Source organism: Vicugna pacos, chromosome 23 (assembly GCF_048564905.1).
Source record: "Vicugna pacos chromosome 23, VicPac4, whole genome shotgun sequence".
NCBI lineage: Eukaryota > Metazoa > Chordata > Mammalia > Artiodactyla > Camelidae > Vicugna > Vicugna pacos.
The window spans coordinates 4,636,344-4,663,362 of NC_133009.1; the positions used below are offsets into that span (position 1 = coordinate 4,636,344).

General features: G+C 47.1%; 1 protein-coding gene across 7 annotated transcripts in view; it reads right to left on the reverse strand.

Moving 5' to 3' along the window:
- Window positions 1–27,019, reverse strand: part of SRGAP2 (SLIT-ROBO Rho GTPase activating protein 2) — a 233,911-nt gene that overhangs the window by 11,513 nt on the left and 195,379 nt on the right. For all 7 annotated transcript variants that reach the window (XM_072948342.1, XM_072948340.1, XM_072948339.1 and 4 more), the window contains exons 14-19: window positions 26,771–26,831; window positions 17,218–17,295; window positions 16,180–16,314; window positions 14,147–14,252; window positions 5,517–5,741; window positions 1,751–1,830 (exon numbers count right to left, since the gene is read on the reverse strand). In XM_072948342.1, coding sequence (XP_072804443.1) covers window positions 1,751–1,830; window positions 5,517–5,741; window positions 14,147–14,252; window positions 16,180–16,314; window positions 17,218–17,295; window positions 26,771–26,831 — 685 coding nt within the window. The remainder of the gene's footprint in view (window positions 1–1,750; window positions 1,831–5,516; window positions 5,742–14,146; window positions 14,253–16,179; window positions 16,315–17,217; window positions 17,296–26,770; window positions 26,832–27,019) is intronic.

A 27,019-nucleotide genomic window follows, 5' to 3' on the forward strand; every position in this document is an offset into this window, starting at 1 on the left:
TCCTTTCTGACTATAAAATAATTCCATTAACTTAGAACTCTTATATTGTATTTTAAATAACTTATTTATGGTATCCAATCCCCCTACTAGAACATGGGTTTTAGTCTCTATAAAAAGAAAAATAACTTGCCCAATCAATCAGCTTTCCGAGGAGCAAAATACGGAAATATATTTTGTGGACACTATATGGAAAAATGCACATGCAAGTGACTTGAAAATTTAAAAGGGGTTTGCAAAGGTAATGTAGTTTTACTTTTGTGTGAGAGTTCATATCCTCATCTGTAAAATGGGGATAACAATAATGCTTTTTTCATGGAGTTGGCATGAGACGTCAATAAATAACAATTCGTAAAAGTGCTCAGAACAGGGAGGGCCCAGCTTAAGTCTATGTATGTGTTAGCCATGGTCATTATTGTCACCATTGTCATTATTGGTGCTGGGCTGCAGGTAGAGGTGAGAGAGCAAAAAGAAGACTCCTAGAAACCGGGAAACTGAGGTTAAAGTCAGATATATTCTGAGCAGTAGAGAGAAAGGCTGCTTGCAAACAAGATTACATCCAGACAGCCGGGGCTGGTGGGACAAGATAGCCGGGGCTGGTGGGACAAGACAGCCGGGGCTGGTGCATCTGCACCGCAACGGGCAGGGATGCAGACTTCAGTACCCAGGGCCTGTCTAAACATCCCAATTTCAGGTCCGTACAGCCTCGGGTATGTCACTGGACCTCTCTGGCCTCAGTTTTCTCAACTATAAAATAGCAGCTCTATCTATTTCACTAAGGATTAAGAGATGAGGCACATAGAAAGCCTCTAGCTGTGCTGGGCACATGTAGGCTCTAACCAAATACGAATTTCCCTAGTTCATCTGCTCGCCTCCCGCAGTGTGACTAATTACCATATTGATCCATCTGACCTCAGGAGCCAAATAAGTGGCCCGATATTTTTTTTTCCTTCTCCTTTAAAAGGTGGCCTAGAATTGTAGAATTCCCAGCAAGGCAGGGAGCAGGGAAAGCGCCACAGACTGGGCCATTTCATTCTTGTGCCCAGAAAATTCTGAGGCCCGCCCCCGGTCAGCTGCTGAGACATCCAGAGTGCAAGTGATCAGAAATGGAGGTGCAGAACTGTTGGAAGGAGGGGGAATGTGCTGGCCGGACAGACCTTAATAAATCATGGGCACCGCCGAGGCCCATGGATGACAGCTGCACATTCCAGCTCTCCATGCACCCCCACCGGGCCGCGCAGCGCTCGCATGTCTGTGCTTTGGAAAGGGTCAATTTTTCCAGTCGGCAGGCGTGAGAGCATGTGGTTTCTGCGTCCTGATTCCCACCCTCCTCTGGCTTGCTTCTGCTGGGTTCTTGGCACCCAGCTTCACTACTCCCCGGGCTCACTGTTTTTCAACTGAGCTCTCCTGCACTTTGGTCTCCAGCTACCTGGCAGGAGCCTGGGCTGTGACGAGAGACCGACACTCTGCTGGTGAGATAGCCAGATGACACAAGGAGCAGGGAGTTGGGGGCAGAGGGGGGAAGGGTGAAGGTCCAGCTCGTCACCTCTGGTTTAATAGTGACCATTCTATTTGAGAAGGTGGGCTGTCTCTCCAAGAAAAGGGAAAGAAGAAAGTTGAGAGGCAGGAGGACTCCCTGCCTGTCTTCAGGGGGGCTGCTGGGCAGGTAGGTTCATCAGGAGTACAGGAGACATAATCCCTTCGTTCTGCTTCATCCCCAGCAGCCCCACGGACTCCTAGCAGGACCCCGTACCATCATCGCTCGTGTGATGCTCTGCGGCCACGTCCTGGGCTGCGTCTTCAGCCGAGGTAGTCTCCCCGTGAGGGCTGTCACTGCAACAGAGGCAAGAGTAACCGGGACCTCAGCCTGTGCTTCCAAAATTCTTGTCTTCTCTTCCATGCAGCTTCCTTGGAGCAAGGCCATGGAATCTATCCCACACTCTCTAGGTCCTGATCACACTACAGACAAATGCTGAGAATGGGGTTCTCTAGCCTAGCTCCTGCTACAAAAACTACATGGGACTTACAGTATCTTGAGACAAAGGGAAGCCCATTTGAATTTATAAATCTTTCTGAAAATTGAAAACAACTCAACTCCTCAAGGGCTGTTCCTCTGGGTGAGTTAGCTCCTGGAGGGAGTGTGGTGGAAAGGAAACTCCGGGCTTTAGCATCAGGACAACTGGATCTGAAAGCCAGCTCTGACACTTGGTAGCTGCGTGACCCTGGGCAATTACCTCATCTCTTTAAGCCCCAGCTACCTAATCTATAAATTGAGGATAATGGTCTATATGCTTCACGGAGTTGCATGAGGTTTCAGTGAAATAAGGAGTGATTAATAAGCAGTACTTTCTTCCCTTCTTTCTCATTTTGCTTGATGCCTCTGGTTGCTTTGTGGTTTAGTCTGTGTACAGGTGAGAAAGTTGGGGATGAGTCATGGAAACAAGTGAGAAATGAGAGAATGAGAGCAGGGGAAGAAAGTCTGCTGTGGGCTGGACTCGGCAAGAGGGCAGGGGATGAGAGCTGGGTCAAGTTCTTGACAAAATGCATGGAGTCTAAAATCACCCGGGGTGGAGGAGAGTCGAGAATGAGCAGGGAAGTTACTAGGAAAGCCATTTCTCTTCCTTATTTCCAGGTCTTGAGTGAATGAGGAGGGGCACCAGGAAGTTCTCACTTCCTGAAAACTAGAGAAAAACCCCGTTCACTTCTTCCTTTTTTTAAAAAAATTTATTTATTTATTATGGAAGTACTGGGGAATGAACCCAGGACCTCTTGCATGCTAAGCATGCACTCTTCCACTGAGCTATACCCTCCTCTAGTTTACTTCTAAAGTTTCTCCCTCTGGTAGTAAGTAGGTAGTAACAAGTAAGTCTTCCTAGACTGCACTGAGGAGGCACCACAACCCCTCACCCCCACATCCTGGCTGCAGTTTCTGCCTTTGAGCCTACAGCCTCTCCCTCCTTGTAGGACCGATCCTTCACTCCTAGAATGTTCCTCAAAGAGCAGGGGACTAATTTAGAACTCCTCCCGTGTGAAGCAAGTCAGTTCCAAGGAGGTCCTCCAGACTCCAGGGAACATTATGAGAGAAAATGAACAGGGATTCCTCTTTAACAAAAAAGGTGGCCACATCTTCTCATTGCTCTCTGGGCCTAAAAACCTGATGAGTTTGGTGACATTCTGGAAACCCTCAGGGCCCCAGGGGTGTGGAGGGCAAAGGCTCACTTTTCCCCAGGCCTCCGAAGTCATTTATGTGGCCATCTTCAAGGAGCCCTAGATGGCTTGTTACAAACAGACGGCCTCACTCCCAGGGTTTCCGATTCACCAGGCCCGGGCAGAGTCGGAGTAGCTGCATTCCTAACCAGTCCGTGTGATGCAGGCGCTGCTGGTCTGGGCACCTCCAATTTGAAAACCACTGTTCTCAGGTACAGGCAAGATGATGCTTTATCAGGGCTCTTCCAACTTGAAATCCTATGCTTCTCTCATTCCACACGCAGACCCCAGCCCTGCCTCCGGGCCCAGCAACACCTGCGGTCTCAGAAAGCAGCCCAGCGTGCCAGACTGCTGGCAGTCCTAGAACCCGGGTTCCAGTTTCAGGGCGGGCAGGTGTGGGGAAGTGAGGCTGGCCTCTCCTCTCCACAGCTGCAGGGGGGCCAAGCGGCCCGGTGCTCCCTCTTCCTGGCTGTTATGGTCTCCTGGCTCATCTCCAGGATGCTTGGCTTCCGGCTCCCCTTTTGATGCCCCTCCCTCCCATCCTTCATCCATCTTAACTCACCTCACCCGCACTTCTCTCTCTTCTGATGGAGGCTGGGAGCCTTCTGAGTGGGTGTGAACCCAGCAGTCAGACGGTCCCTCCTACCCAAGGTCATTTATTCCTGATCCCAGGGTGCTTCTGGCCTCCCACCCAGCCTGCAGTAGTAACATCCCCTGACTAATCTCACGGTTTTCCCACAGGCTGCTCACAAACTGGGTCGGAGGCACCATCAACTGGGTGCTGGGAGAAGCCCCTGGAGAGAACTGGGAGGAAGACGCCCTCCCATCTGGGCCTGGTGAGCCGCCCCCACGGGGGCTCCGCTGCACTGGGCTGGGCCTAGGGGAACAGCAATGTGCGGGGCTCTGTGTCCTGGAACCCGTCCAGAGCCTGCAACGGTTTGGTATGTGAGAAGGGAGGTAAAGCAGGAATCAGGAACACTATTCGTCAGCTTTTCAACACTCAGGCAAGGGAAGCGCAAGGAGCTCACCAGCCAGTAGGCTGAGACCCGAACAACCTTCCCAGTCCCTACCAGCCATGTGTCGGTGACCGGAAGCTTCCTCTATAAGCTGGCAAGCCCAGGCCTCTCCAGCTCGGCCCCAGACGCCGGGCTCTGCAGGCCAGCGGAGAGGACTGAGCCCAGCGACGCCAGCGGTATTCTCACAGACACATGGATAGAATGCTCCTCACTGCTCGGGCTGGAGGCTCCTTCTGTGCGGATCAGGGAGAAGCGTGGACCGATTGGCCTCTAATTAAATAAGCAACCTCCCCTACCTCAGTCCACAGCAATGGGCTGGCTGAATTGGTTCCAGATGTTGAATTCAGATGGAATCCGATTTGGGCTGGCTTACGCTTTCAGCCCAGGCTGAAACACCGTTTAGGGGAAGCAGGGAGGGGCAGCGGAGGAGGAGGTAAGGGACATTAGGGAGTCAAAGAGAGAGTCTGTCTTTGTGTTTAGTGGAAGAATGACCTTGTAAGTGATACACTGGGGGCAGTGCGGGGCAGTGGGTGGTGCCCTGCACTGAGAGTCAAGGGGTCAGGGCTGGAATCCCCACCACTGGGGTGGCCTCAAAGATCGTCACTGGCCTCTCTGGACTGCAGTGACTTGATCTATAAAATGGAAATAGTGATTCATTATTTGTCTAATGGAAGGGTCTAGTAAAGACATGCCCTGGGGCTTTACAACTCTCTTTCCAGGCAAAGTCATGACCAACCTGCTTCTGGGCGAACTGTGCCTAACCTGCCAAAAATGCGCCTTCCCCCGCTTTGTCTTCACAAATGTCTGCGATCACTATTAAATGATCACTGTATGCATTCACCGTCAGAACATGATGCCTCATATCTGAACTCTTCACGATCAGAAAGAAACTCCCTGGGACGTAGGTCTGTTCCTATCACAAATAATCAGCTCCAAGCAGGAGCCTGAGAGACCCTGCTGCCTGATGAAGGGCAGCTCCACACACCACCACATCAAGTGTCCTCTCCCAGAGATAATCAGTGTTACTGTTATTGTTGACATTATCTTTCAGAACAGTCCCTCACCACCCAGAACCTGTAAAACGGAGAGGCGGCTTGAAGTGGCGCTCACCCTGAAGGTTAGATCAAGGTGGGGCCCGGCCTCCAGCGACCCCAGATCCTGGCAGCTTGAAGCGCCTTTTGGAGTGGGAGGTGGGGGAGGATCTGGGTGGTTCCCTCCCATCTCGCATGGCCATCTGGTGCCCACGCCAGTGTGTGCTGGTGACGCCTCCCCCTCCTCCAGCCCCGGGCCCCCTACCAGTAATCCTCCGTGCTTCCTCCTCTGCTGTAGGTGGGGCCCTCCAGCTCCCTGGGGTTTGGGAAGACGTTCTCATGCTGGATGATGATGGTTTTGATCAGCTCGTTCACGTGGGCTTGGCAGGACACCTGGTCGTGGCCCTCGGGCACTGACATCAGCGAGGGCCCGAAGCAGATGGCGAGGTTGTAGGGGTCCATCATGTTCTCTTCACTGAACTGTGACAAACTGGAGGAGAAGGCAAAGGGGGCGAGCTGAAGAGCAAGCGCATGGACGCCCAGAAAACACAATCACAGGAGGCGCTGCGGGGAACCAGAACAGAAGCACCACAAATTGCCACCTGCTTTTCTGGGCATCGGAGCCCTTCTAGAAGGTTGGTGGGGGGAGGAGAGAATGATCACCAGGACAGTCACTCAGGAGCCAAGGAAAGGCAAAGTGGAGGTCCCTCCTTGCCCCTGTCCGCTTTCTCTAGCTCCCAGTTCAAATCCTACGTACTCCCCAGTTCCCACCCCCACCCTAGACCTTATCCACCAAGCCCACCTTGCCTTGGGAACACGCCACTCAGCAGAGATGGCTGTGTGCCCACTGACCAACCCGCTGAGCTGACAGAGCAGACGGAGGCCCTCGGGCTGCCCGGGTAATGACACGGTCAGGAGACACAGCCCTCATGCGTCGTGTGCCTTCTGGTATGGCAAAATCATCAAATTATTAGGGATATTCCATTCTAAGCTCTAGACTCTAAAAAACAGCCAACCGACGAGCTTTTGGTATTCCACCAAGCCCGTGACTTTCTCTCTGGAACAGCTAATATAATTGTTTTGCATTTTTGTAATACCCTCCTCGACTGTTACATTCAGGATTTATTCAGGAAGAGGTCAGCATGCAGTTCAGCCTTCTTCTGGACGCAGTCTGACTTCACTATCGGGTATTTTATTCTAGGAACTCCCCCTTTTCAGCCAGCAGCACTCCAGCCATACCTCCAATCCTGGCCAAGGACCCAAGCCCTTCCAGGAGCCACTGGGCCTGATGAGATCCCATTGAACTGTCTGTCCGGGCACTTAAGTCTGGTTAGCGCTGCCTTCAATGATTGGACATAGCGCTGCCCCCAACAGTCTGCAGAGATGTGAGCTCTGTCAAGGGGTTCTGCCTCCCTCATGGGCATGGGCACAGGATTCTGACAGATCTCGAGAGGATATCAAAGCCCTCTGATGCTGGACCAGAGGCCTGGGACTCAGCTGTCTTCATCTGAGTAGCTGCTCTTTAAAATCGGGCAGTTTATCTCTAGTGTATCCAGCATCCAGACTCAATTACCAAGCTGGTCTCTCTCCAACTCAGTGATTCTCTCCTCCACTAAAGATTCAGATACGTCCCCAGTCCCCCTTAGAGAATCACTGCAGGATGTGTGAAGTGGGACGATGGAGGGAAACAACTACCATGGTTGAGAATCACTGCTCTCGAGGACCTAGTCAAATGCAGGGGTGCCCGTAATGGGCGAGTGATGGATCTCAGTGGCTGGACTGCTTCATAGGAGGTCTTAACGTCCTAATTTTATAATCCTTCCTGGATTGAAAGAGAGCAGAGATTCTGAAAAGGCTGGAAGAAGTTTCCTTTGACTTCTTGGTCAAAGGAAAATGGAACACAGACAGGACAGATAATGACCTTGGTAACCTCAGCAGGGACAACGAGGCATGAGGTGTCACAAGGCTATAGCTGTAGCTCATCCCAGGCTGGCTGCTTCCTGGGCTCATGGAGGGACAAGGAGGAGGAAGGCCCTGTTTCTTTAGCGTGATCTGACGTTTTGGTAACATAGAAGAAAACCAGTAGTTTCCAGGAAGCCTGGTAGTCAAAGAGAAATAAGCTCTAGCCCTGAGGGTCCCAGTCTAAGCTCCGTGAGAGACGAGGAATCCTGCCAAGCCGGCCAAGGCAAGGACGACTCACCTCCTAGATGGCTCCAGTGGCCGGGGGCTAGAGAATACATGTCTTTGTGGACTGGGGTCTTGTGGGTCCAGATCCATTTCTTACTCCCAGTAAAATACAGACCAAGATCCTTCTCTCTCTTCCAATCCACAACGGGAATACCTAAGTTTAGGGACTAAAATCACGGTTCTTAACTAGCTGGGGGACACAGGCTCCTTGAAGAGTCTGACAAAAACGAAGGATTCTCTCCCCAGAAAAACTCATCTATAAGCACAAACAAATGCACACAATTGTGTATATAATATAATGGTACTAATCATCCTTGAAGACTCTGAAGGCTGTTTCCAGTATAAGACCTCAAACACTGGATTATTATTTTTAAAGAAATATCTGAAATGGTTAACACTGGTAACAGCTCCTTCTTCTAAACTTTTTTTTTTGATGTTGACATATACAGGTAGCGGTATTGTATTTCTTTAGTTTCTGTCCATAACATTACAGAACTCTCCTGACTGATGTGAACTCATTCTCTTTTGTGCATCTTAAAAAGGTTGAGTGTAGGGGTTAGGAACACAGGTTTTTTCGGGGGAATGAGAAAATCAGGATTGGTGTGAGAAACTTGTCTTTTGCCATGCACTTCTGTGGACTTTTCACTTTTTACCGATGCACACTTGTATCTTGATTAAATTTAAAAAGAAACACAAAACACCCTAAGAATTTTAGAGTCAAGCAGACCTGGTTTTGAGTCCCAGCTCCATCGCTTACCAGGTCCATCATTTTGCTCTAGTTTCCTAATTTCTTCATCGTAAAATGGGGGCAATTATGTGTCTCCCTGATGGGCTGCTGTGAGATTAAATGAGGTAATAATGTATGCAAAGCACTCAGCACTGTGCCTGGCACATAAATACGCCTGGTGTTCAATAAATATTTTCTATACTTTTAACATCCTCACTGCTTCTTGATATAGCACCTTCATTTCCAGCCGGTCAGGAAATCGGCAGCAGGGCCGCCACTGTTTGGCAGTAATTGATAGACAGGAGTCCACCAACGTCTCCTGACAGGCTTGTCTAACTGAGGGCTCTGCATCCCCAAATCAAAACCTTAAATCCTCAGGGAGAGCACGAAGCTTTGAAGACTGTTTTAAATATATGACATTTCACTTAAAAACCTTCAACTTCACAGGCCCCAGGGGTTTGATTTGGCAACAACCAATTGACTATGGGTAAGATATTCTGCATCATTCACCATGGCCCCAGGCAAACCGTGGGGCTGAGAATATCTGTGAATCCATGATTTAACAGATTTCCCCAAAAGGCTCCTTAAGAGAAGAAGTGGAAGGTAATTCTGGCTGATGCTTTCTTATGGTCCTTCAAAGGGGTCTCCTCACTCCCCCTGCCTACAACGCCACCTGCTCCATCCTCTGTGGTCCCCACATGTATTAACTGACTTGCCTCTGCACCTTATGTCCTGCCTTCCTCCCTGTGTGATGACTCCCATCCTCTCTCACTCCCTGGAGAAAATCATTCCAGCAATTACCTTGCTCCCTCCTTCATCACCAGTTCTCCTTCTCTACTGGGTCATCCTCACCAGCGTAACAAGTGTGCAATAATACCGCCCATCTTGAAAGCAAAATTCTCTCTTAACCCCGTATCCACACCGAATTACTGTCCCATTCCTCTTCTCCTCTTTGTAATAAAATTCTTTGAGAGCTGTCTGGACCTGCTGCCTCTGATTCTCTGGCTCCTCTTCACCCCTTCCATTATGGACTGAACTGTGTCCTCTTACAACCAATCCCAATTCAAATGCTGAAGCCCTAACCCTCAACGTGATTGTATTTAGAGAGAGGGCTTTTAAGGGGATAATTAAGGTTAAATGAGGCCATGTGAGGATGAATGAGAAGGTGGTTGCCTACAAGCCAAGGAGAGAGGTCGCACAGAAACCAGCCCTGCTGGCACCTTGATCTTGGACTTCCAGATTCCAGAACCGTGAGAAAACATATCTCTGTTGTTCAGGCCGCTCAGTCTGTGGTGCTTTGTCACAGCAGCCCAAGCAGATTCACACACCTTCTGTCTCCCCCTGTCCCCCATCTCTTTATTGTGGTAAAATATACACAATAGAAAATACACCATTTTAACCCTTGTAAAGTGTAGAATTCAGTAGTATTTGGCTTAACACGACCCCACTGTACGGATGTAGCACATTTTGTTTACCCACCATCAGCACCCCTCCTCGCACGAACAGACACTGTCAGGACTTTGCCCCTTCTCCTCCATGAAGAGGACACCCATCCAAGTCACCAGTGATGTCCATGCTGCTGAATCAGCTCTCAGTCCTTTTCTTAGCTGACCTGCCATCGCACTAACTCAGTTATCCCACCCTCCTTGAAACACTATGTGTGGCTTCGGGACACAGTTCTCTCTTGGTCCTCCTATATCACCGCCCACGGTTACCTGCTCAGTGAGGCGTCCCGGACCACTGTATATTCAAGAGCAAACCCTGCGCCCAACCCAACCCTAACAATCTCCAGTCCCTTAACCCGCTTTAATTTTCTCTGAAGCCCTTAGCCTCTGACATATGACATGTGTACTTAAACACGTCTGCCTTGCTCCAATCCTAGTGCTACCTAGGCTCCGTGAGGGCAGAGACCATGACTGTCTGGTGCAATCTTAGATAGCCAGCAGCCAGAACAGGGCCTGGCATATAGTAAATGCTGAATAAATCCATGTTAAATAAATCAGGGAATAAATACATGAGCATCAGTGAATCTCCAAGGTAATCCAGCCACAATTCTACGTGTCTATTTGCATACAGAAGCTTAAAACCTTCCTTGTGAGAGTAAGAAGAGCAGCTCAGGTGGAATCTTTCCAAAGCGGGAGGCACTTGGGATGCTGAGGTTCAGAGGAAGACTCAGCCTCTCTGGAGAGCGGCTGGAGCGCCTTCCCCATGAGAGAAGCACCACCGATTTCCTCTTTTAGACATGGAGCAATGTTTGAGGACGTAGAGTGGTGCTTCTCGGACTTCCACGTGCCTGTGACTCACCAGGGGACTTCATCAAAAGACAGACTCTGAGTCACAGCTCACTGGGGGTGGGGGTGGGGGAGGGGCACTGAGACGCCATATTTCTCACAATCTCCCAAGTGATGCGGATGCTGCTGGTCTGCGGACTTCACTTGATTACCAAGAGACTAAAAAGCTGTGCTGTTTGACGTCTGAAGAAATCAGGTTGCAAAAGGCAAGCAGCAAAGTAAAGCTGCAGGAAGGGGCGCTGCCTACACTTGGTTGTGGGGCGAACACCCACTGGTAGCACAGATGTCGTGGCAGGCAGCTTCCAGAACGGACTCCATGGCCCCTGCCTGCTGGTACTCACACGCTTGTGACATTCCCTTTGAGTGTGGCTAGACTCAGTGGCTCACTTCTAGTGAATGGAATATGGCAGAAGTGATGGGAGGCCACGTTACTGCTGTCTTGGGCGCTCTCTCACTCACTGGCTTGGAGCGCAGCCAGCTGCCATGTTACGAGCCATGCTATGGTGAGGCCCACGTAGTGAAGAACCGATGGAGGTCCCTGGCCAACAGTCAGCCAGGAATGGAGGTCCTCAATCCAACAACCTGTAGGGAGCTGAATCCCGCCAACACCACTTAAGTGAGCTTATGAGCAGATCCCTTCCCTGCTGAGCTTTCAGAAGAGACTGCAGCCCTGCCCTCGACACACTCACTGTAAACTCATGAAACCTGAAGCCAGAGGCTCCCAGCTAATCTGCATCTGGATTCCTGACCCACAGAAACTGTGACAACATAATAAATGCTTACAGTTGTAAGTTGCTAAGTTTTAGGGTAATTTGTTACACAGCAATGGATAATCAATGCAGACACTACATAAGGATAATGTTAATAATTAACAAGTCCTGCTGGACAGGCACGTACCCAAGGCTTCATACAGTGGCCTGGACACTGGCTGCATAGATCTACATGGAACCAGGTCAAGTCCACACACACTGGTACACTGTGTAAGGAGTTCCATATAGATACATATACATGTTAGTTTTGCGGGAGGAGGGTGTTCCTTGAGATGAAGTATGTGTATAACCCAAGAAGATCATAGTCAGAAATAAAGCACACCCCTCCCCAGGGTACAACACACAACAACAAAGGAGGGGGGTCCTGACAGTGTGGGCCCAGGGAGAGTCTCCATGAGGAGCTACCTGCCAACTCTGGCTACACCTGCGGGTAGGGGCACGCTGCTCGCCTGTCACCTTCCCATGCAGGCAGGTGATCTCCGCTATCACCTATGTCCTGCACTCCATTTATTGTTTCAGGAAACACTGTGGTTATTATGTTGCATCTTTTCAGCGAAGTACTTTGATGAGCAAGTCAATCTTTTCTAACCAGAAAAAAAAAATAGTAAACCAAAAGTAATCATTTGACTTGGTGCAATTTTCCATTTCCCTTCAGTCGGGGCCACCACCTCCAGCTTTACAGCATATGCTGCTCACTTTTCTCTCTGCCCACACAAGCTTCCCAAGCCCCCACGTAGCAGGAGAAGAATGGACCATTGTGTTCACACACACAGTCACCCCAGGACCCCCCTGCCTGTTTACCCATGACCGTCAAGCTCCATGCTCTGCAGGAGCAGACTAGGCTGCTTGAGGGCAGGTATTGGTCAAAGAGAGGTGACAAGTGGCCCTTGTCACAAGAGGGGACTGACTGACTCGAGAGTCATTACCAGAGTTTCTATTTCCATTTGCCTAAAACGGGCAGCATGTGAGCACCCTGTGTGAGTCACAAGGGCTTCTGAACCAGAGGCAGTTGTGGGGCTGAGTCAGGGCTTGGCTAACGAACCGAATGGTGCAGACACAGCCATGTGGAGGGAGCAGCTGCAGGCCCAGGACCCCCTGTCGCTCTGCAGGACCAGCAACAGGGCCAGAGGGCGGTGGGGTTGCCCCAGAAAGGTCTCAGGCAGGGGCCCCTAACCCAGATGCCTAGAGGGCAGGCTGACCGTACATAAGCGGGCTGAGGCTCCCGAGATGGCCTCTCAACTCATATTTCGTTGAAGTAGAGACCAATCCACTAAGAAGAATTCTTTTTTTTTTTCTTTTTCTGTTTTTGGGGAAGACTTCATTTTTGCCAAGAAATATGAGCTAACACATCCTAGCCCTTGGTTTCATTTTTTGTTTTCACTCTTTTTACAGATTCATGGATCTAGAGAACTGTTTTCCCACTGTATGAAAAACCATAAAGCAACCGTGATGATAAATAACCACTGAAACCAGCCTCAGCACTGGGGGGGACATCGGGGAGAGCTGGGGACTGTGGAGAGTCGGGGAGAGCCTGACTGGTTCGTCTAGGCAGCAGCCTCGACTCCACCGGGAGTTGTGGCCATGTGGGAATATGCAGATCCAGGATGGCCAGATTCAATGATTTTTTAAGAGGAGCTAGAAATGGAGATCTTTTTAAGAGAAAAATCTCCCAATATTTAGATGTTTCAATGTTTTCAAGACACAGTGGACTGAAAGGAAACACATCTGAAGGCCTCATCTGGCCCTGGGGTTGTCCATTTATAATCTTTGGCGCAGGCTGTTGAGGGAGATGCTGCAGTGAAAACAATGTGCAGAGACAGAGGTGCCTAAGGGGAGAAGCACTGCATGTCCTTGCCTGTTGCCTTTGCTGCCCTGTGGTGACTCCACCGCCTGCCCTGCGCAAGGGCACACTGCTTAGACAGAGAAATGTCCCAGCCAAGCCCAAGGCCCCTCCGGTCCTCAGATCTCTCTTCTAGCTACACTCACTCCCTGGCTGACCAGCTAAATAGCACCAGTACACGATGACTCCACACTGCATCTCCGCTCCGGGTTTCTCCTCCGAGCATCTGACACCTGTGTTCAGCTGCCTACTTAGAACCTCCACCTGGAGGGCAATGGGTGCCTCAGGTTAACACGTCCACCTCGGCACCTTGTCTTCCCCTACTCCACAAATGGCATCACGACTTCCCTGCTGCTCGGGCCAAAATTTTAGAACTTATCTTTCCTCACATCCTACACCCTACCCATCAGCAAGTCCTTTCAAGGCTACGTTCAAAATAGATCCCAAACCTGACCCCTTCCACTACCCTCTATCCTCACCTCCCCAACCTAGGCCACCAGCACTCCTAGCCAAGACGGTACAAAAACTTCTGGAAAGGTCTACCCTCTCCACACATTACTTTGCAGTAACTTCTCCACAAAGCAGTTGGTGGATTTTAAAAATATATAAGAAGTCAGATCATAATACTCTTCTCCTTGAAACTTTCTGATGGCTTCTTCAAATACAAACTCATGGTTGCCACGACTTTTTGGGGCTTGATTGCCTTGATCGTCCCTGTGGTTCCCTCCTTCCTTCATTTAGGCTGCTGCTCGTACGCCATCTCCCCGCCCCTCTGCAGTGGCTGTCCCTCTTCCACCCCTGCCCCTAGTCCCTCAGCTTACACTTCTGTGTTTTTCTTCTAAGCGCTTATTACTACCTGATGTGTCTGCTATTGTCTGTGTCTTCTGCCAGAACACAACTTAAATGGTATCCAGGCTTTTGCCTCTGATTTCACAAGCTATTCTTACATCCTACAGCTGTGCCTGGCATACAGTAGGCATTCAATTTGTTGGGCTGGATGAATCATCATAGGTCCCTACGTAAACTTCCAGTGCCCAAGGCCAAGGCCGGATACCACTGCTCACTGGGAAGGCTACTCACTGATTGAGGAAGGCAAAGAGGTATCTCATGATAATCAGAGTGGTTTTGGGCAGGACCAGGAGGACTTTCCGGATGTGCTGAGCTCTCTCCTGCAGGTTGTCCATTGCTGAAAGAAGAAAGCCATGCATTACCCTCCAAGGTGACTGAGAGCCCAGGGCGCAGTGGTCAGAAGGCCCTTACTAGCAGCAAGTACAACACAGACAGCAGCCAGGTCAAGTCCACGCAGCACTGGTGCAACGTAAGGAGGTCCACCTGGGCGGCTCCTTGCAGTGGGGCTGCTGTGATGGGGCACATTGGGCTCCAGACACCTCACTGGGGCAGGACGTAAGGATGCTCCTTGGGCACAGAAGGGGTTGGAGATGTTCCCCACAGCATCTACCACTCTCTTATTATAAGACCACAGGTAAGATGCTGACCGTAAACTGCTCTGACTGCTCAACACCCAGCCTTGGAGGGCCTCCATGTGGGGAGGGGGTGGGGCTGCGCAGGTCCTGTCCTGCCCACTCCACATGTGCATCACCTCATCCCCTGGACCAGTCTGGCTGATCGTCCCCCCTCCCTTTTCTGCAGTGGGGGTGAGGAGACTGTGGCCAGAGGCAAGAAATGGCATGCCCCTGTGTAAGGAGCAATATTTGGGGAGAAAACCAGAGGATTTTCCTGACTCTTGTGCTGTGGTCAGATTAATTCCAGGTATGACCCTATGCCTGTGCCTCCCTCACAGCCAGCCCCCAGCTTCCACGGTATGCAATGTGGATACTGTCATTTTCTTTCTTTTTTTTTTTGAATTTCGTTTTTAATTAAAAAAAATTTTGGGGGGCAGTAATTAGGTCTATTTACTCATTTATTTTTAGAGGAGGTACTGGGGATTGAACCCAGGACCTTGTACCTTCTAAGCATGCACTCTACCACTTAAGCTATACCCTCCCCCGATATTGTCATTTTCTATGAGAGCCTTTACGTGAAAAAGGAATGGGACCCCATCTGGGCAGAGGATTAGCCAGCCAAGGTATCTTGCACTGTCTTGGCAACCCCAGCCCACTTAGGATAGTCTACCTAGGTCCAGTCCTGGACAAAGACGTGAAGACACGAGGGATGCATATATTCAATCACCCACAGAACTCATTTCCACGAGGACTCCCACAAATGGTGGGGAAACAAATAAAACAAGAGAGCTAGCTTCCTGAGCGCTCTGGGCCTCTCCCCGAGAATAACGGAGGGATGGCGCTCAGCATATATACCGGAAACTCGGCGGGCATGGAGACCCTGGCTGATCAGGGAAGAAAAACTTTTCTCCATTTCAAAGGAATGGCCTCCTCCAGCCTCTGAAGCCATCATTCCCATGGGGTCTGCTTCCAGGATGACCTAACACTCATCCAAGTTTCCATGGACAACAAATGAGATGTGTTCCAGTAAAATGAGCTAAACTAATTGGCCAGGAAAAGCTTTTCAAGCCCCACATTTTAGAGTAAGAGGCAGAGAACCTCTAAGATACCCACTTTATCTAAAGATCACACAGAGACTCTCCCTCTCTGAGAAAACATTTATATCGTTACTTTCAAGTGTGCAGAGGGCTTTTATTCCTAGAAGAACACGTATTAACACATCTAGCAGGTGAGCCATGCCATATTTAAAGCAACAGGCAGGCAGCATCTGTAACATCTACGTGTTCTCTCTTTGAGTCACGAAAAGTACCAGCACTAATAAACAAGCCTCCAGTAGCTGAAAAGGATGGTCTGTGTCTTACATACGGACACAGATGTATTTTGCTGAAGACAGACAAAGCCTAGCAAAACAAAGGAGCTTGGGGTGAAACAGAAAGAAAAAAGCCAGGAGTTCTGACTTCTGGTCCAGATTCTTATTGAAAAGTCACTTTTTTCGCTCCCCTACCAGGGCATCAAGGAGGGAGAACAAAGAAGAGAAACTTCACTGAGGAAAAGGGAAAAAGGAAAACATTACTGGAAAGCTCACAAGAAAATAAGACCCGGTGGAAATTTCTTATCTGTTGCTACGAGGTGTTCTGGGATGATACTTACTAACGCAGGCCATTAGGTCATGGAAGATGTCCTTGGGGAAGAGAGGGTGTTCCAGCCCCCGGAAGTAAAGCTTCAGGACGCCAGCTATAGAGTCCATGTCATGGTCATTCTGGTCCCCAGCCAGGGGGTCCTCTCCTGAGGATAAGCAAACCCCCCAAAAAGGAAAGAGAGTGAGAGGTAAAAGCACACAGGATGGAGCAGAGGTGGTAGGAAAGGGGGTCTTCATCACAGCCCATCAGCTCTCTGCCCAGCATGGCGGCCATGGGTAGGGCGACGAGATGAAGCAAGGACTGCTCAGACCCAGGGGCGGAGGGCAGGGCCACAAGAGTCCATTAAGATAAATTTGCTTGTGCCAGACTAGCTCAGGGACATTCCCTCTGGGCTGGGGATGGGACACAGCAATTGGCTCTGTCACAAGAATCCTGAAAGCAGGCTGGGACTGAGCCCCTAGGGGAGGGAAACGAGGCCAGGGAGGCCAGGGAGGCCAGCCCCTCTGACTAGCTCTCACTCCTCTTGGCCTGTGGCAAAGGACACCTACTTACAGGAGAACAATCATGCTGGGGCTCCCAATGGAAGATTTCGTATCAGGTGTAATTAGATTTAATGACAGGACCAACCTTAAATTGAAACTATATATATCCATTAGGGTGACGGAAATTGCCGAAGCTTGCCCATTACCTTAATAACCCACAAGATAATAAATGGGCTATGATGGAGCAGGCGCACTCGCCCTGCCACCAAGGGTCCCGCATACAGCCATCAACTGCCCAGATACCACAGTTACCTTCTGGGGTTTGGGCAGATCATCCGCAGGAGAGAGGCAGGATGCCTGGGGCTGAGAAGGAGGAAACAGGGACATGCCCTGGTGTCTCGGTGCATATCTAGTAAGGGGATGTCTACCAGAGAGAAGGGGCTGGGCTGAACAGGGAGGCAAACTGGCTTGCTGACCTCTGGGTACCTCTCAGGGAGGGAAGGGTAGCGCCCACATCCCAGGGGGCTGGCAAACATTTGGTCTTATCTTTAAGGTTGTTTCCTCACCTCTCTCAAAAGCGTTTTTGATGTCATTCACTTCCACCTGGGATCCTGACACTCGGAAAATTCCTTCATGCTGTAGTCCTAGAAAGACCGGGAAATGTGATCAAGGGAGAAAAAAACAGCAAATTCACAACCACAGCTCCAAGCTTAGCTGAGTGTCTCTCTCCGCCAGCTGGTGGGAAAAGACTTTACAAGGATGGTGGAAAAGTCACTGGAACGAACACGAGGCATTAGCCGAAAGAGCGCCGAGTCAGAGACTCAAGGGAAGAGAGAGCTACGTCACTCCTGATGCTGACGGCTGCCTTCTCCAGCCCTTGTGACTCTGTCCCCAACTGCAAAGTAGGGAAGTGACTTCCTGGCACTTTCTTGTCCCCAGGGTCAGGGGTGCAATCCAGGAGCATGGCAGGCAAGCCATTAGACACCATCTGAGTTTCGTAAGCTCTGAGATCATGATTGCTTTAGCTGTTCTAATACTATCTGGCTGTTCTGGGGGACAATGCTTTCACTGCTTATGAAAAAGGGAGGACACGAAAAGACAGGTGAACAGAGAGTATTGTCAGGCACTGTGCTAGCCACTGGTCCCTGATCGCAGCTTGACTCTAAAGGCAAACACGTGTGACTGCCACATGGTGATACTGTGCGTGAAAACTCGGTCTCTTTGAATTTTGTTAGAGTAAAAATAATAATAGATTAATGCTCGTGGTGGTGATTGCTGCTGAGAAATGCCTGGGTGCTTACAGGCATGTAAGGTAGGGGTTACCAGCAAGCCTTTTCTAGGGGAGGGGACTGATAGGTGATGACCAGCCTTAGGTTATATGGGGGATATGAACCAGGGCCAGGATGCAAACCCAGGGCTTCTGGAGTGAGAGCACAGAGAGGGCGGATCCCAATTGTCAGTTTGAACGTGGAAGTGGCTCCCAGACAGCACCATACACGCAACTACAGTTTGAATGTGGAAGTGGCTCCCAGACAGCGCCACACACGCAACTGCAAAACTGGGGAGGGGTCCAGGAAGCAGGGGCCTGGGGGGCTGGACTGCAAGCATCTTTAACCTTATCAGGCCCGCCCAGTTTTTCTCAGGAGCCCTGGGGCTCAACCTTGGGTTCTCAGTCAAAGTCCCTCGAAAATCTGGAATCTTCAAACAACTTTCTTGTTTGGAAAACAAAGGAGAATAATGCGACATTTTGCCCACTGTTTTAGGACTCCCCTCTAGGTGAGAGGGGGACTGGATTCTACAAGCTAGACCTTTGAAGCAAACCACACAGGCCAGGACTGGCTCCTGAATCCAACTGAAGCAATAGCATGGCATAAGCAGGGGAATTTAATTAGCTGGCTTGTGATGGGACTTAAGTTGTCTGTTCGTCTAAGGGAATCTCCAGAATATTCCTCACAGAATGGCAGGCGATGTTAAGACCCCAAAGTAGCAGTACCATATTAGTTACCAATGGATGTAACAGCCAGATAATGCCACGTAAACACAGAATGTAAACAGCAAGTTTCTGACAGAAACAGTCACATACTCCATGACATGGCAAAAACACAGTATAATATAAGGAAATGTCATCTCCGGGACCAGGCTGCTTAGTGTCATTGGTGGAGCCAACAGCTTGCTGAGAGAGGACCATCTTGGTACTTTTTGGTGGACTGGACCATCAGGGACGAACTGCCTTGGCCCCTGGGCCCAGGACAGAAAGAGATCAGAGGAGAGCTTACTGGAAACCAGGCAGCAGGCCTGAGGCACACTGAGGTCCCTTTCTGTCTGGTTTTCGTTTCCTCTTGAGAACCTATGCTTTAGAAGGGCCATTGTGTGTTCTTGCTCAACAGACAGAATCTAATCTGACGATTCTGAAAGTAGGAACATTAATAAATGGTCAGTTTCTAGACGGTGAAGGGGAAAAGCAGTTGGGTTTTCTACTATAATGCAGGTAAGCCTTCACGTAACCAACTGACACCTCCACGAACTTTCTCATTTTCCCTCGGTGCACAGCAACATAAAAGTATAAAGCCAGTCAGACTTGGGTAAGTTATTTGGAAATCGCACAGAACCTTCCATCTTGTGCTGGATGTAAATGTATATGTACAAAAATTTTATCCATAACCTCTAGGGATCTCAGGAATACCCTGAGTCTCTATTTGGGGAAAAAAGTTCAATTTAGCTGAACAAATGTTTTTTGAACAGCTACTATATACCAAGTTTTTTTTCCTTTGGCAATGTATTTATTGGCTCAATCCTGTAATACAAATAAAATGATACTAAAACCAGGCAAAGACACCACCAAAAAAGAGAATTACAAACCAGTATCAGTGATGAACATAGATGCAAAAATCCTTACCAAAATATTAGTAAATAGAATCCAACAACACATAAAAAAGATTATATACCATGATCAAGTGTGGTTCATTCCAGGGACACAAGGGTGGTTCAACATACGCAAATCAATCGATGTAATACATCACATCAACAAGAGAAAGGACAAAAACCACATGATCATCTCAACAGATGCAGAAAAAGCATTTGATAAAATTCAACACCCATTTATGATAAAATCTCTCACCAAAGTGGGTATAGAGGGATCATATCTCAACATAATAAAAGCCATATATGACAAACCTACAGCCAGCATAGCACTCCATGGTGAAAAACTCAAAAGCTTCCCACTAAAATCTGGTACAAGACAAGGCTACCCACTATCCCCATTCCTATTCAACATAGTCTTGGAAGTCCTAGCCACAGCAATCAGGCAAGAGAGAGAAATAAAAGGGATCCAAATTGGAAAAGAAGAGGTAAAAGTGTCACTACATGCAGACGACATGATACTATATATGGAAAACCCTAAAAGGTCCACACAAAAACTACTAGAAATAATTGAAGAATTCAGCAAAGTAGCAGGTTACAAGATTAACATTCAAAAATCAGTTGCATTTCTTTACACTAACAATGAATCAATGGAAAAAGAACGTAAAGAAACAATCCCTTTTAAAATAGCACCCAAAGTAATAAAATACCTAGGAATAAATCTAACCAAGGAGGTGAAAGACTTATACACAGAAAACTATAAACCACTGATGAAGGAAATTAAAGAAGACTTAAAAAAAATGGAAAGATATCCCATGCTCCTGGATTGGAAGACTCAATATTGTTAAAATGGTCACACTGCCCAAGGCAATCTACAGATTTAATGCAATCTCTATCAAATTACCCAGGACATTTTCACAGAACTAGAACAAATCATAGTAAGATTTATGGAACTACAAAAGACCTAGAATTGCCAAAACATTACTGAAGAAAAAGAAAGAGGCTGGAGAAATAACTCTCCCAGACTTCAGACAATACTATAGAGCTATAGTCATCAAAACAGCATGGTACTGGTACAAAACAGACATATGGACCAATGGAACAGAACAGAGAGCCCAGAAATGAACCCACAGACTTCTGGTCAACTAATCTTCAACAAAGGAGGCAAGAATATACAATGGAATAAACACAGTCTCTTCAGCAAATGGTGTTGAGAAAACTGGACAGCAGCATGTAAAGCAATGAAGCTAGAGCACTCCCTTACACCATACACAAAAATAAACTCAAAATGGATCAAAGACTTAAACATAAGACAAGATACAATAAACCTCCTAGAAGAAAATATAGGCAAAACATTATCTGACATACATCTCAAAAATGTTCTCCTAGGGCAGTCTACCCAAGCAATAGAAATAAAAGTAAGAATAAACAAATGGGACCTAATGAAACTTACAAGCTTCTGCACAGCAAAGGAAACCATAAGTAAAATAGAAAGACAACCTACGGAATGGGAGAAAATTTTTGCAAATGAAACTGACAAAGGCTTGAACTCCAGAATAAATAAGCAGCTCATATGACTTAATAAGAAAAAACACAAACAACACAATCCAAAAATGGGCCAGAAGACCTTAACAAGCAATTCTCCAAGGAAGACATACAAATGATCGATAGGCACATGAAAAAATGCTCAATATCACTAATTATCAGAGAAATGCAAATCAAAACTACAATGAGGGATCATCTCACATCAGTCAGAATGGCCATCATTGAAAAGTTCACACATAACAAATGCTGGAGAGGCTGTGGAGAAAAGGGAACCCTCCTACACTGCTGGTGGGAATGCAGTTTGGCGCAGCCACTGTGGAAAACAGTACAGAGATTCCTCAAAAGACTAGGAATAGACTTACCATATGACCCAGGAATCCCGCTCCTGGGCATATATCCAGAAGGAACTCTACTTCAAAATGACACCTACACCCCAATGTACATAGAAGCACTATTTACAATAGCCAAGACATGGAAACAGCCTAAATGTCCATCAACAGATGACTGGATAAAGAAGATGTGGTATATTTATACAATGGAATACTACACTGACATAAAAAGGATAAAATAATGCCATTTGCAGCAACATGGTTTGACCTAGAGATTGTTATTCTAAGTGAAGTGAGCCAGAAACAGGAAGAAAAATACCGTATGATATCACTCATATGTGCAATCTTAAAAAAAAAAAACACTAAGAACTCATCTACAAAACAGAAACATACTTGCAGACTTAGTAAACAATCTCATGGTTACCAGGGAAAGGGGGCGGGAAGGGATAAATTTGGGAGTTTGAGATTTACAAATGCTAGCCACTATATGTAAAAATGCTTCTGTATAGCATAGAGATCTATGTTCAGTATCTGGTCATAACCTTAAAAGGAAAAGCCACTACAGCCACCAACTGACGGAAACAAGATTAGAAAGGAGAGCTGTTATCCTAGGCCAGAGCCCAGTCCTCCTAAAGTCCCTGTCTGCCGCTGACGCTGCCCCCTGACTGCACTGCGCCCTCCTCCCAGGAGCAGACTGACATGAAGACATGGGTCCTGTGAAGCAGAGGCAGAGGCTGCTCCCAGGATAGGCCTGGGGGAAGACGGGAGCAAGTCTACCTGCTCCCCCTGGGGCAGCACCCCTCCCCGCAGTCGCCCCCTGAACACACCGCGCCTGCCTCCCGGGAGCCCATTGACCTGGAAACAAGTGTCTTGTGAACCTGGGGCAGCGGCGAGAAGAGAGGAGCTGCCTCTAGTGAGCTGGTCAATTTCTCCCCTTCATTGCCACAGCAGGGCCTGGGGGTGGCCTCTGCTGCCCCAGTCACGTCCCCAGGTCAGCCTGCTCCCAGGAGGCGGGTGCCATGCAGTCGCCATAAATGGGTGCATAGCAGCATTATTTACAATAGCCAAGACATAGAAACAGCCTAAATGTCCATCAACAGATGACTGGATAAAGAAGATGTGCTATATTTATACAATGAAATACTATTCAGCCATAAAAATCGACAATATAATGCCATTTGCAGCAACATGGATGTTCCTGGAGAGTGTCATTCTAAGTGAAGAAAGCCAGAAAGAGAAAGAAAAATACCATATGAGATCGTTCTAATGTGGAATCTAAAAAAAAAAACCCAAAAAACAAAAACAACAAAAACAAAGCATAAATACAAAACAGAACTAGATTCATAGACATAGAATACAAACTTGTGGTTGCCAAGGGGGCGGAGGGTGGGAAGGGATAGACAGCATTTCAAAATTGTAGACTAGATAAACAAGGTTATACTGTATAGCACAGGGTAATATACACAAGATCTTAAGGTAGCTCACAGAGAAAAAATGTCTCAATGAATATATGTATGTTCATGCATGACTGAAAAATTGTGCTCTACACTGGAATTTGACACAACATTGTAAACTGATTATAAATCAATAAAAAAAGATTATATTGCATAGCACAGGGAAACATATAACAAGATCTTGTGGTAGCTCACAGCAAAAAAAAACATGTAACAATGAATATATGTATGTTCATGTACAACTGAAAAATTGTGCTCTACACTGGAATTTGACACAACATTGTAAAATGACTATAATTCAATAAAAAATGTAAAAAAATTAAAAATAAAAAACAAAAAGTAGACAGAGGAGAAAAAAACAAATAAAATGGTTTCAGAATTACTAGCTCACAACCCTGTGATTAAAAAAATTACCTACTGTACAGTATTTGTTTACAGTTCTTTCTGTTGTTAGATTTCAGTATATAATCAAAATACAGTTTTCCAAAGACACTTAGATTGCTTTCTTCTTTATCATCTCAGTGTGGTTATGTTATTCATTTGTGACACAGTTAGGTTTATTTATTACTGTTTGTATTCCATTTGGGTTTTACCCACATCCTTGTTTTATGTATTTGTTTATTTATCTTCTGAGTATGGGAAATACCAAGGTGGTTCTAAAAATCAAAATTATACAAAAAGGAGTCCTCAGGAAAATGTCATTCCCCTCCCATTTCCCCTTCTCTGACTCTTTTCACCCTTTTCCACCCATCTGTGTAGATGACCAATCGCATCTTAGTTTCTGGATTCATCCTTCCTGCATTTCTTCCTGCAGATATGAGAAGACACATGTATATTCTTATATTCTCTTCTTTTTTACATGAAAGGCAGCATGCTATAGATACCATTTTGCACTTTGCTTTGTTCACTTGACAATATATCCTGGAAATCTCTCCATGTCATTTCATGGCGATCTTCCTCATTCTTTGTGTTTGTAGCTGCATAGGATGCCACTGTGTGGATATACTGCAGTTTATTCATCAATTCCTCTCCATATGGCATTTAGGTTGCTTCTAATACTATGCATTTTCAAATGATGCTGCATATATACTGTGCATATATATTTTCCTATTTTTGGAGATGTATCTTCATGGTAAATCCCTAGAAGGTAAATCCCTGATGGCTGGGACAGAAGATTAGTGCATATATAGTTCTGTGAGTTGTTGCCAAATTCCCCTCCAGGAAGGTTGTACCACTTTACATTCCCATCAGCAATATGTAAGCATACCTGTTTCCCAAGAGTCTCACCATAGACATGTGCTAAGTTTTGGTCTCCTCATGTACTGCACCTGTACAGGGGCAGAGACAGGCACAGCATCCTATCCAGAACCCATCCACTTCTCCGCAACCCCACAGGCTAATGCCCTGTGCAGGCCACTGCCACATCTTCCCTGGGCTACTGCTGTAGCCTCCTGTTGCCTCCTATGGCCTTATTTCTACGCAGCAGCCTGGGATCCTTTAGAAAGATCGCTCCCTGTTCAAAATTCTCTAGTAGCTTTCCAACTCAGAATGAAATCCAAACACCTACCTTAGCTGATAAAACCCAAAGAATCTGGCCTCTGGCTTCATCTCCTGCCACTCTGCTCCAGCCACACTAGAATCCTGTGTGCTGGTCCTCGCACATGCCAAGGATCTCTGCATTCGATGTTCCTTCTCCCTAACTCTCCAAAACACTCTCCCTCAGATACCCCAGTGGCTCACTCCCTCACATTCTTCAGGACTGCTCAAATGTCACCTCCGTGGGTGACCCCAAGGCCTTTTCCCTGAACAACCCACCTAGAACAGTATCCCTTCTCTGTTCTCCATCTCCTCACCTTGCTTTACTTGTCTTCATGACACTCACCAACGTCTGACGTGTTGTATATTAATTTGTTTATTTATCGACCAGTCAATTGACCATCTATTTATTGGTCCTTCAGTAGAATGTTGGAGAAGTTTCATGAGGAAAAGAAGGAACTTTTTCTTGGCACACAATGAGCAATCAGCATGTATAAAGACGGTCTTTGATTTATGATGGTTTCACTTACAACTTTTTGACTTTATCATGGTGCAAAAGTGATACATATTCAGCGGAAACTGTATCTGGAATTCTGATGTTTTCCTGGGCTACTGACATGCGGTACAGAGCTCTCTCGTCATGCAGGGCAGCAGTCAAGGGCCGTAGCTCCCACGTGAACATGAGGGTAAACAACTGACACACTTAACCATCATTCTGTGCCCACACAACCCTTCTGTTTTTCATTCTCAGTCCAGTACTCAATAAATTATGTGAGATATTCAACACTTTATTATCAAACTGGCTCTATGTTAGATGTTTTTGCCCAAATGTAGCCTAGTACAAGGGTTCTAAGCGTGTTGGAGGTAGGCTATGCTAAGCTGTACATATTTGTGTATAATGTTCAGTAGGTTAGGTGTATTAAATGCATTTTTGACTTAAGATATTTTCAACTTACGATGGGTTTATTGGGATATAACCCCACTAGAAGTCAAGGAAGACATGTATTTGTTGAATGAATGAATGATGGAAGGTATGGATGAAGGAACTGGAGTTTGGACTCTCCTCTCCCTATTGTTCTTTAGGCACAAATAATTCATCCTCCTCTGAACTTAGTTTGGACTTACCTTTACCAACTGCTTGACCATTAAGCATCACCATCCCATGAAATTTCTTATACTGCTATTCTGAACCATTACAGCTTATCTTTTTATTTAACTTTTACTTGCTTATTTATTTTCTCCCAACTGCATCATAAAACCAGGTAAAGACAGCAACAGCGTATTAGTCCTGTTTTGGTTTTCCTACTTGGCAATGCACGGCGCCCAGCATTGATCAGGGGCTTGACAGATATCTGTTGACCGCTCAATATACGGCTATACAATGCTGTTACTTCTAATGAATGGAGATAAGGTGAAAAAATTGTAGCTGATTAGAATGGGATAAGTCATAAGCATACTAAAATAGTGACTATTCCAAAAAAGAACCCAAGCAATGTCCCAGTTTATTGGGAGAGAAGGAGAGGAAGGGAGAGAGAATGGCTGTTTCTGAACTGAGACCAGCGATCAACTGCACACCTCCTTAGCTCCAAGAAGGTCATTCTGTCACGCTTCCTCTAACTAGATAGGACAGCATCTAAAAACAATTTCTGATGCTAGAAACCTTCATGACGCATGCTCAGATAGCTGTACTTTCTAAATATGCTTATACTTGGAAGACTGATTCTCTGGCTATTCATCTCTTTCCCGAAATTCTGTCTAATCAGCCTAGGAGCAGGTGAGGAATGGAGTTTATGAGATTCAGCCTCATCTAAACAGAAGATAAAGTAACTCAACTTAGAAGGAGCCAGTCCCCGCAGACTCTCAAATGTTGGCTACAACTTTAAGATCGGCTACTAACTGAGCTCTGGTGATGTTGTATCCAATGAGACCAAACCAGAACCCAAACTGGATATGACTAGGAGTCAATGTAACATTATAAGAGGACTTTGTTTTCAAAGCAGTCCGATGCGGAAAGCCAATGTGACATATGGTCAAGGCTGTGCAGTGGGACATACTGATACACGCAAAGATGGTGAGTAATGGCGAAACTGCTGTCACCACATTGGGCCAGCTAGACCTACTCTCATAACAGCTATAATTTAGAAGTCACTCTCAAGCTAGAAAGGGAAGTGTGGTAAGTGGCTGAGGCATTTTGGGGTCAATTTATATGCTGTCTTGTCCTCAGTGTCTAGATGTGGCCATTTTGAGGTAGCAAACGTTATGTGAACAAATAAGATTTTATTCCTTTTCTCAGACTGTCAGGATGGGAAGCCAATCTCTATTCTTATTCAACAAAGAATTCCTGGAAGTTCCTCCCGATTCCGCACAAATATGGGCAAGGCGGGGATCCTGCTTACCGTGTCTGCTGATAAACCGGATACAGCTTTCTACCACCAGAGGAATTGCCTGGCTGGAATCCTGAAAAGCCAGAGAAACACAACATTAGAATCTTTAAACAGAGATTGCCCAGGGTCAGAGAAAATGGGCCAAACTGTGTGGAACTTGTCTCGGCCGGATCAGTGGCCAGTCCACAAAGAAGCATCCGGCCTGTCCTCCAAGCTCCAAAGCACATGCACCAGCGTCTACTTGGAATGCCACACAGAAGC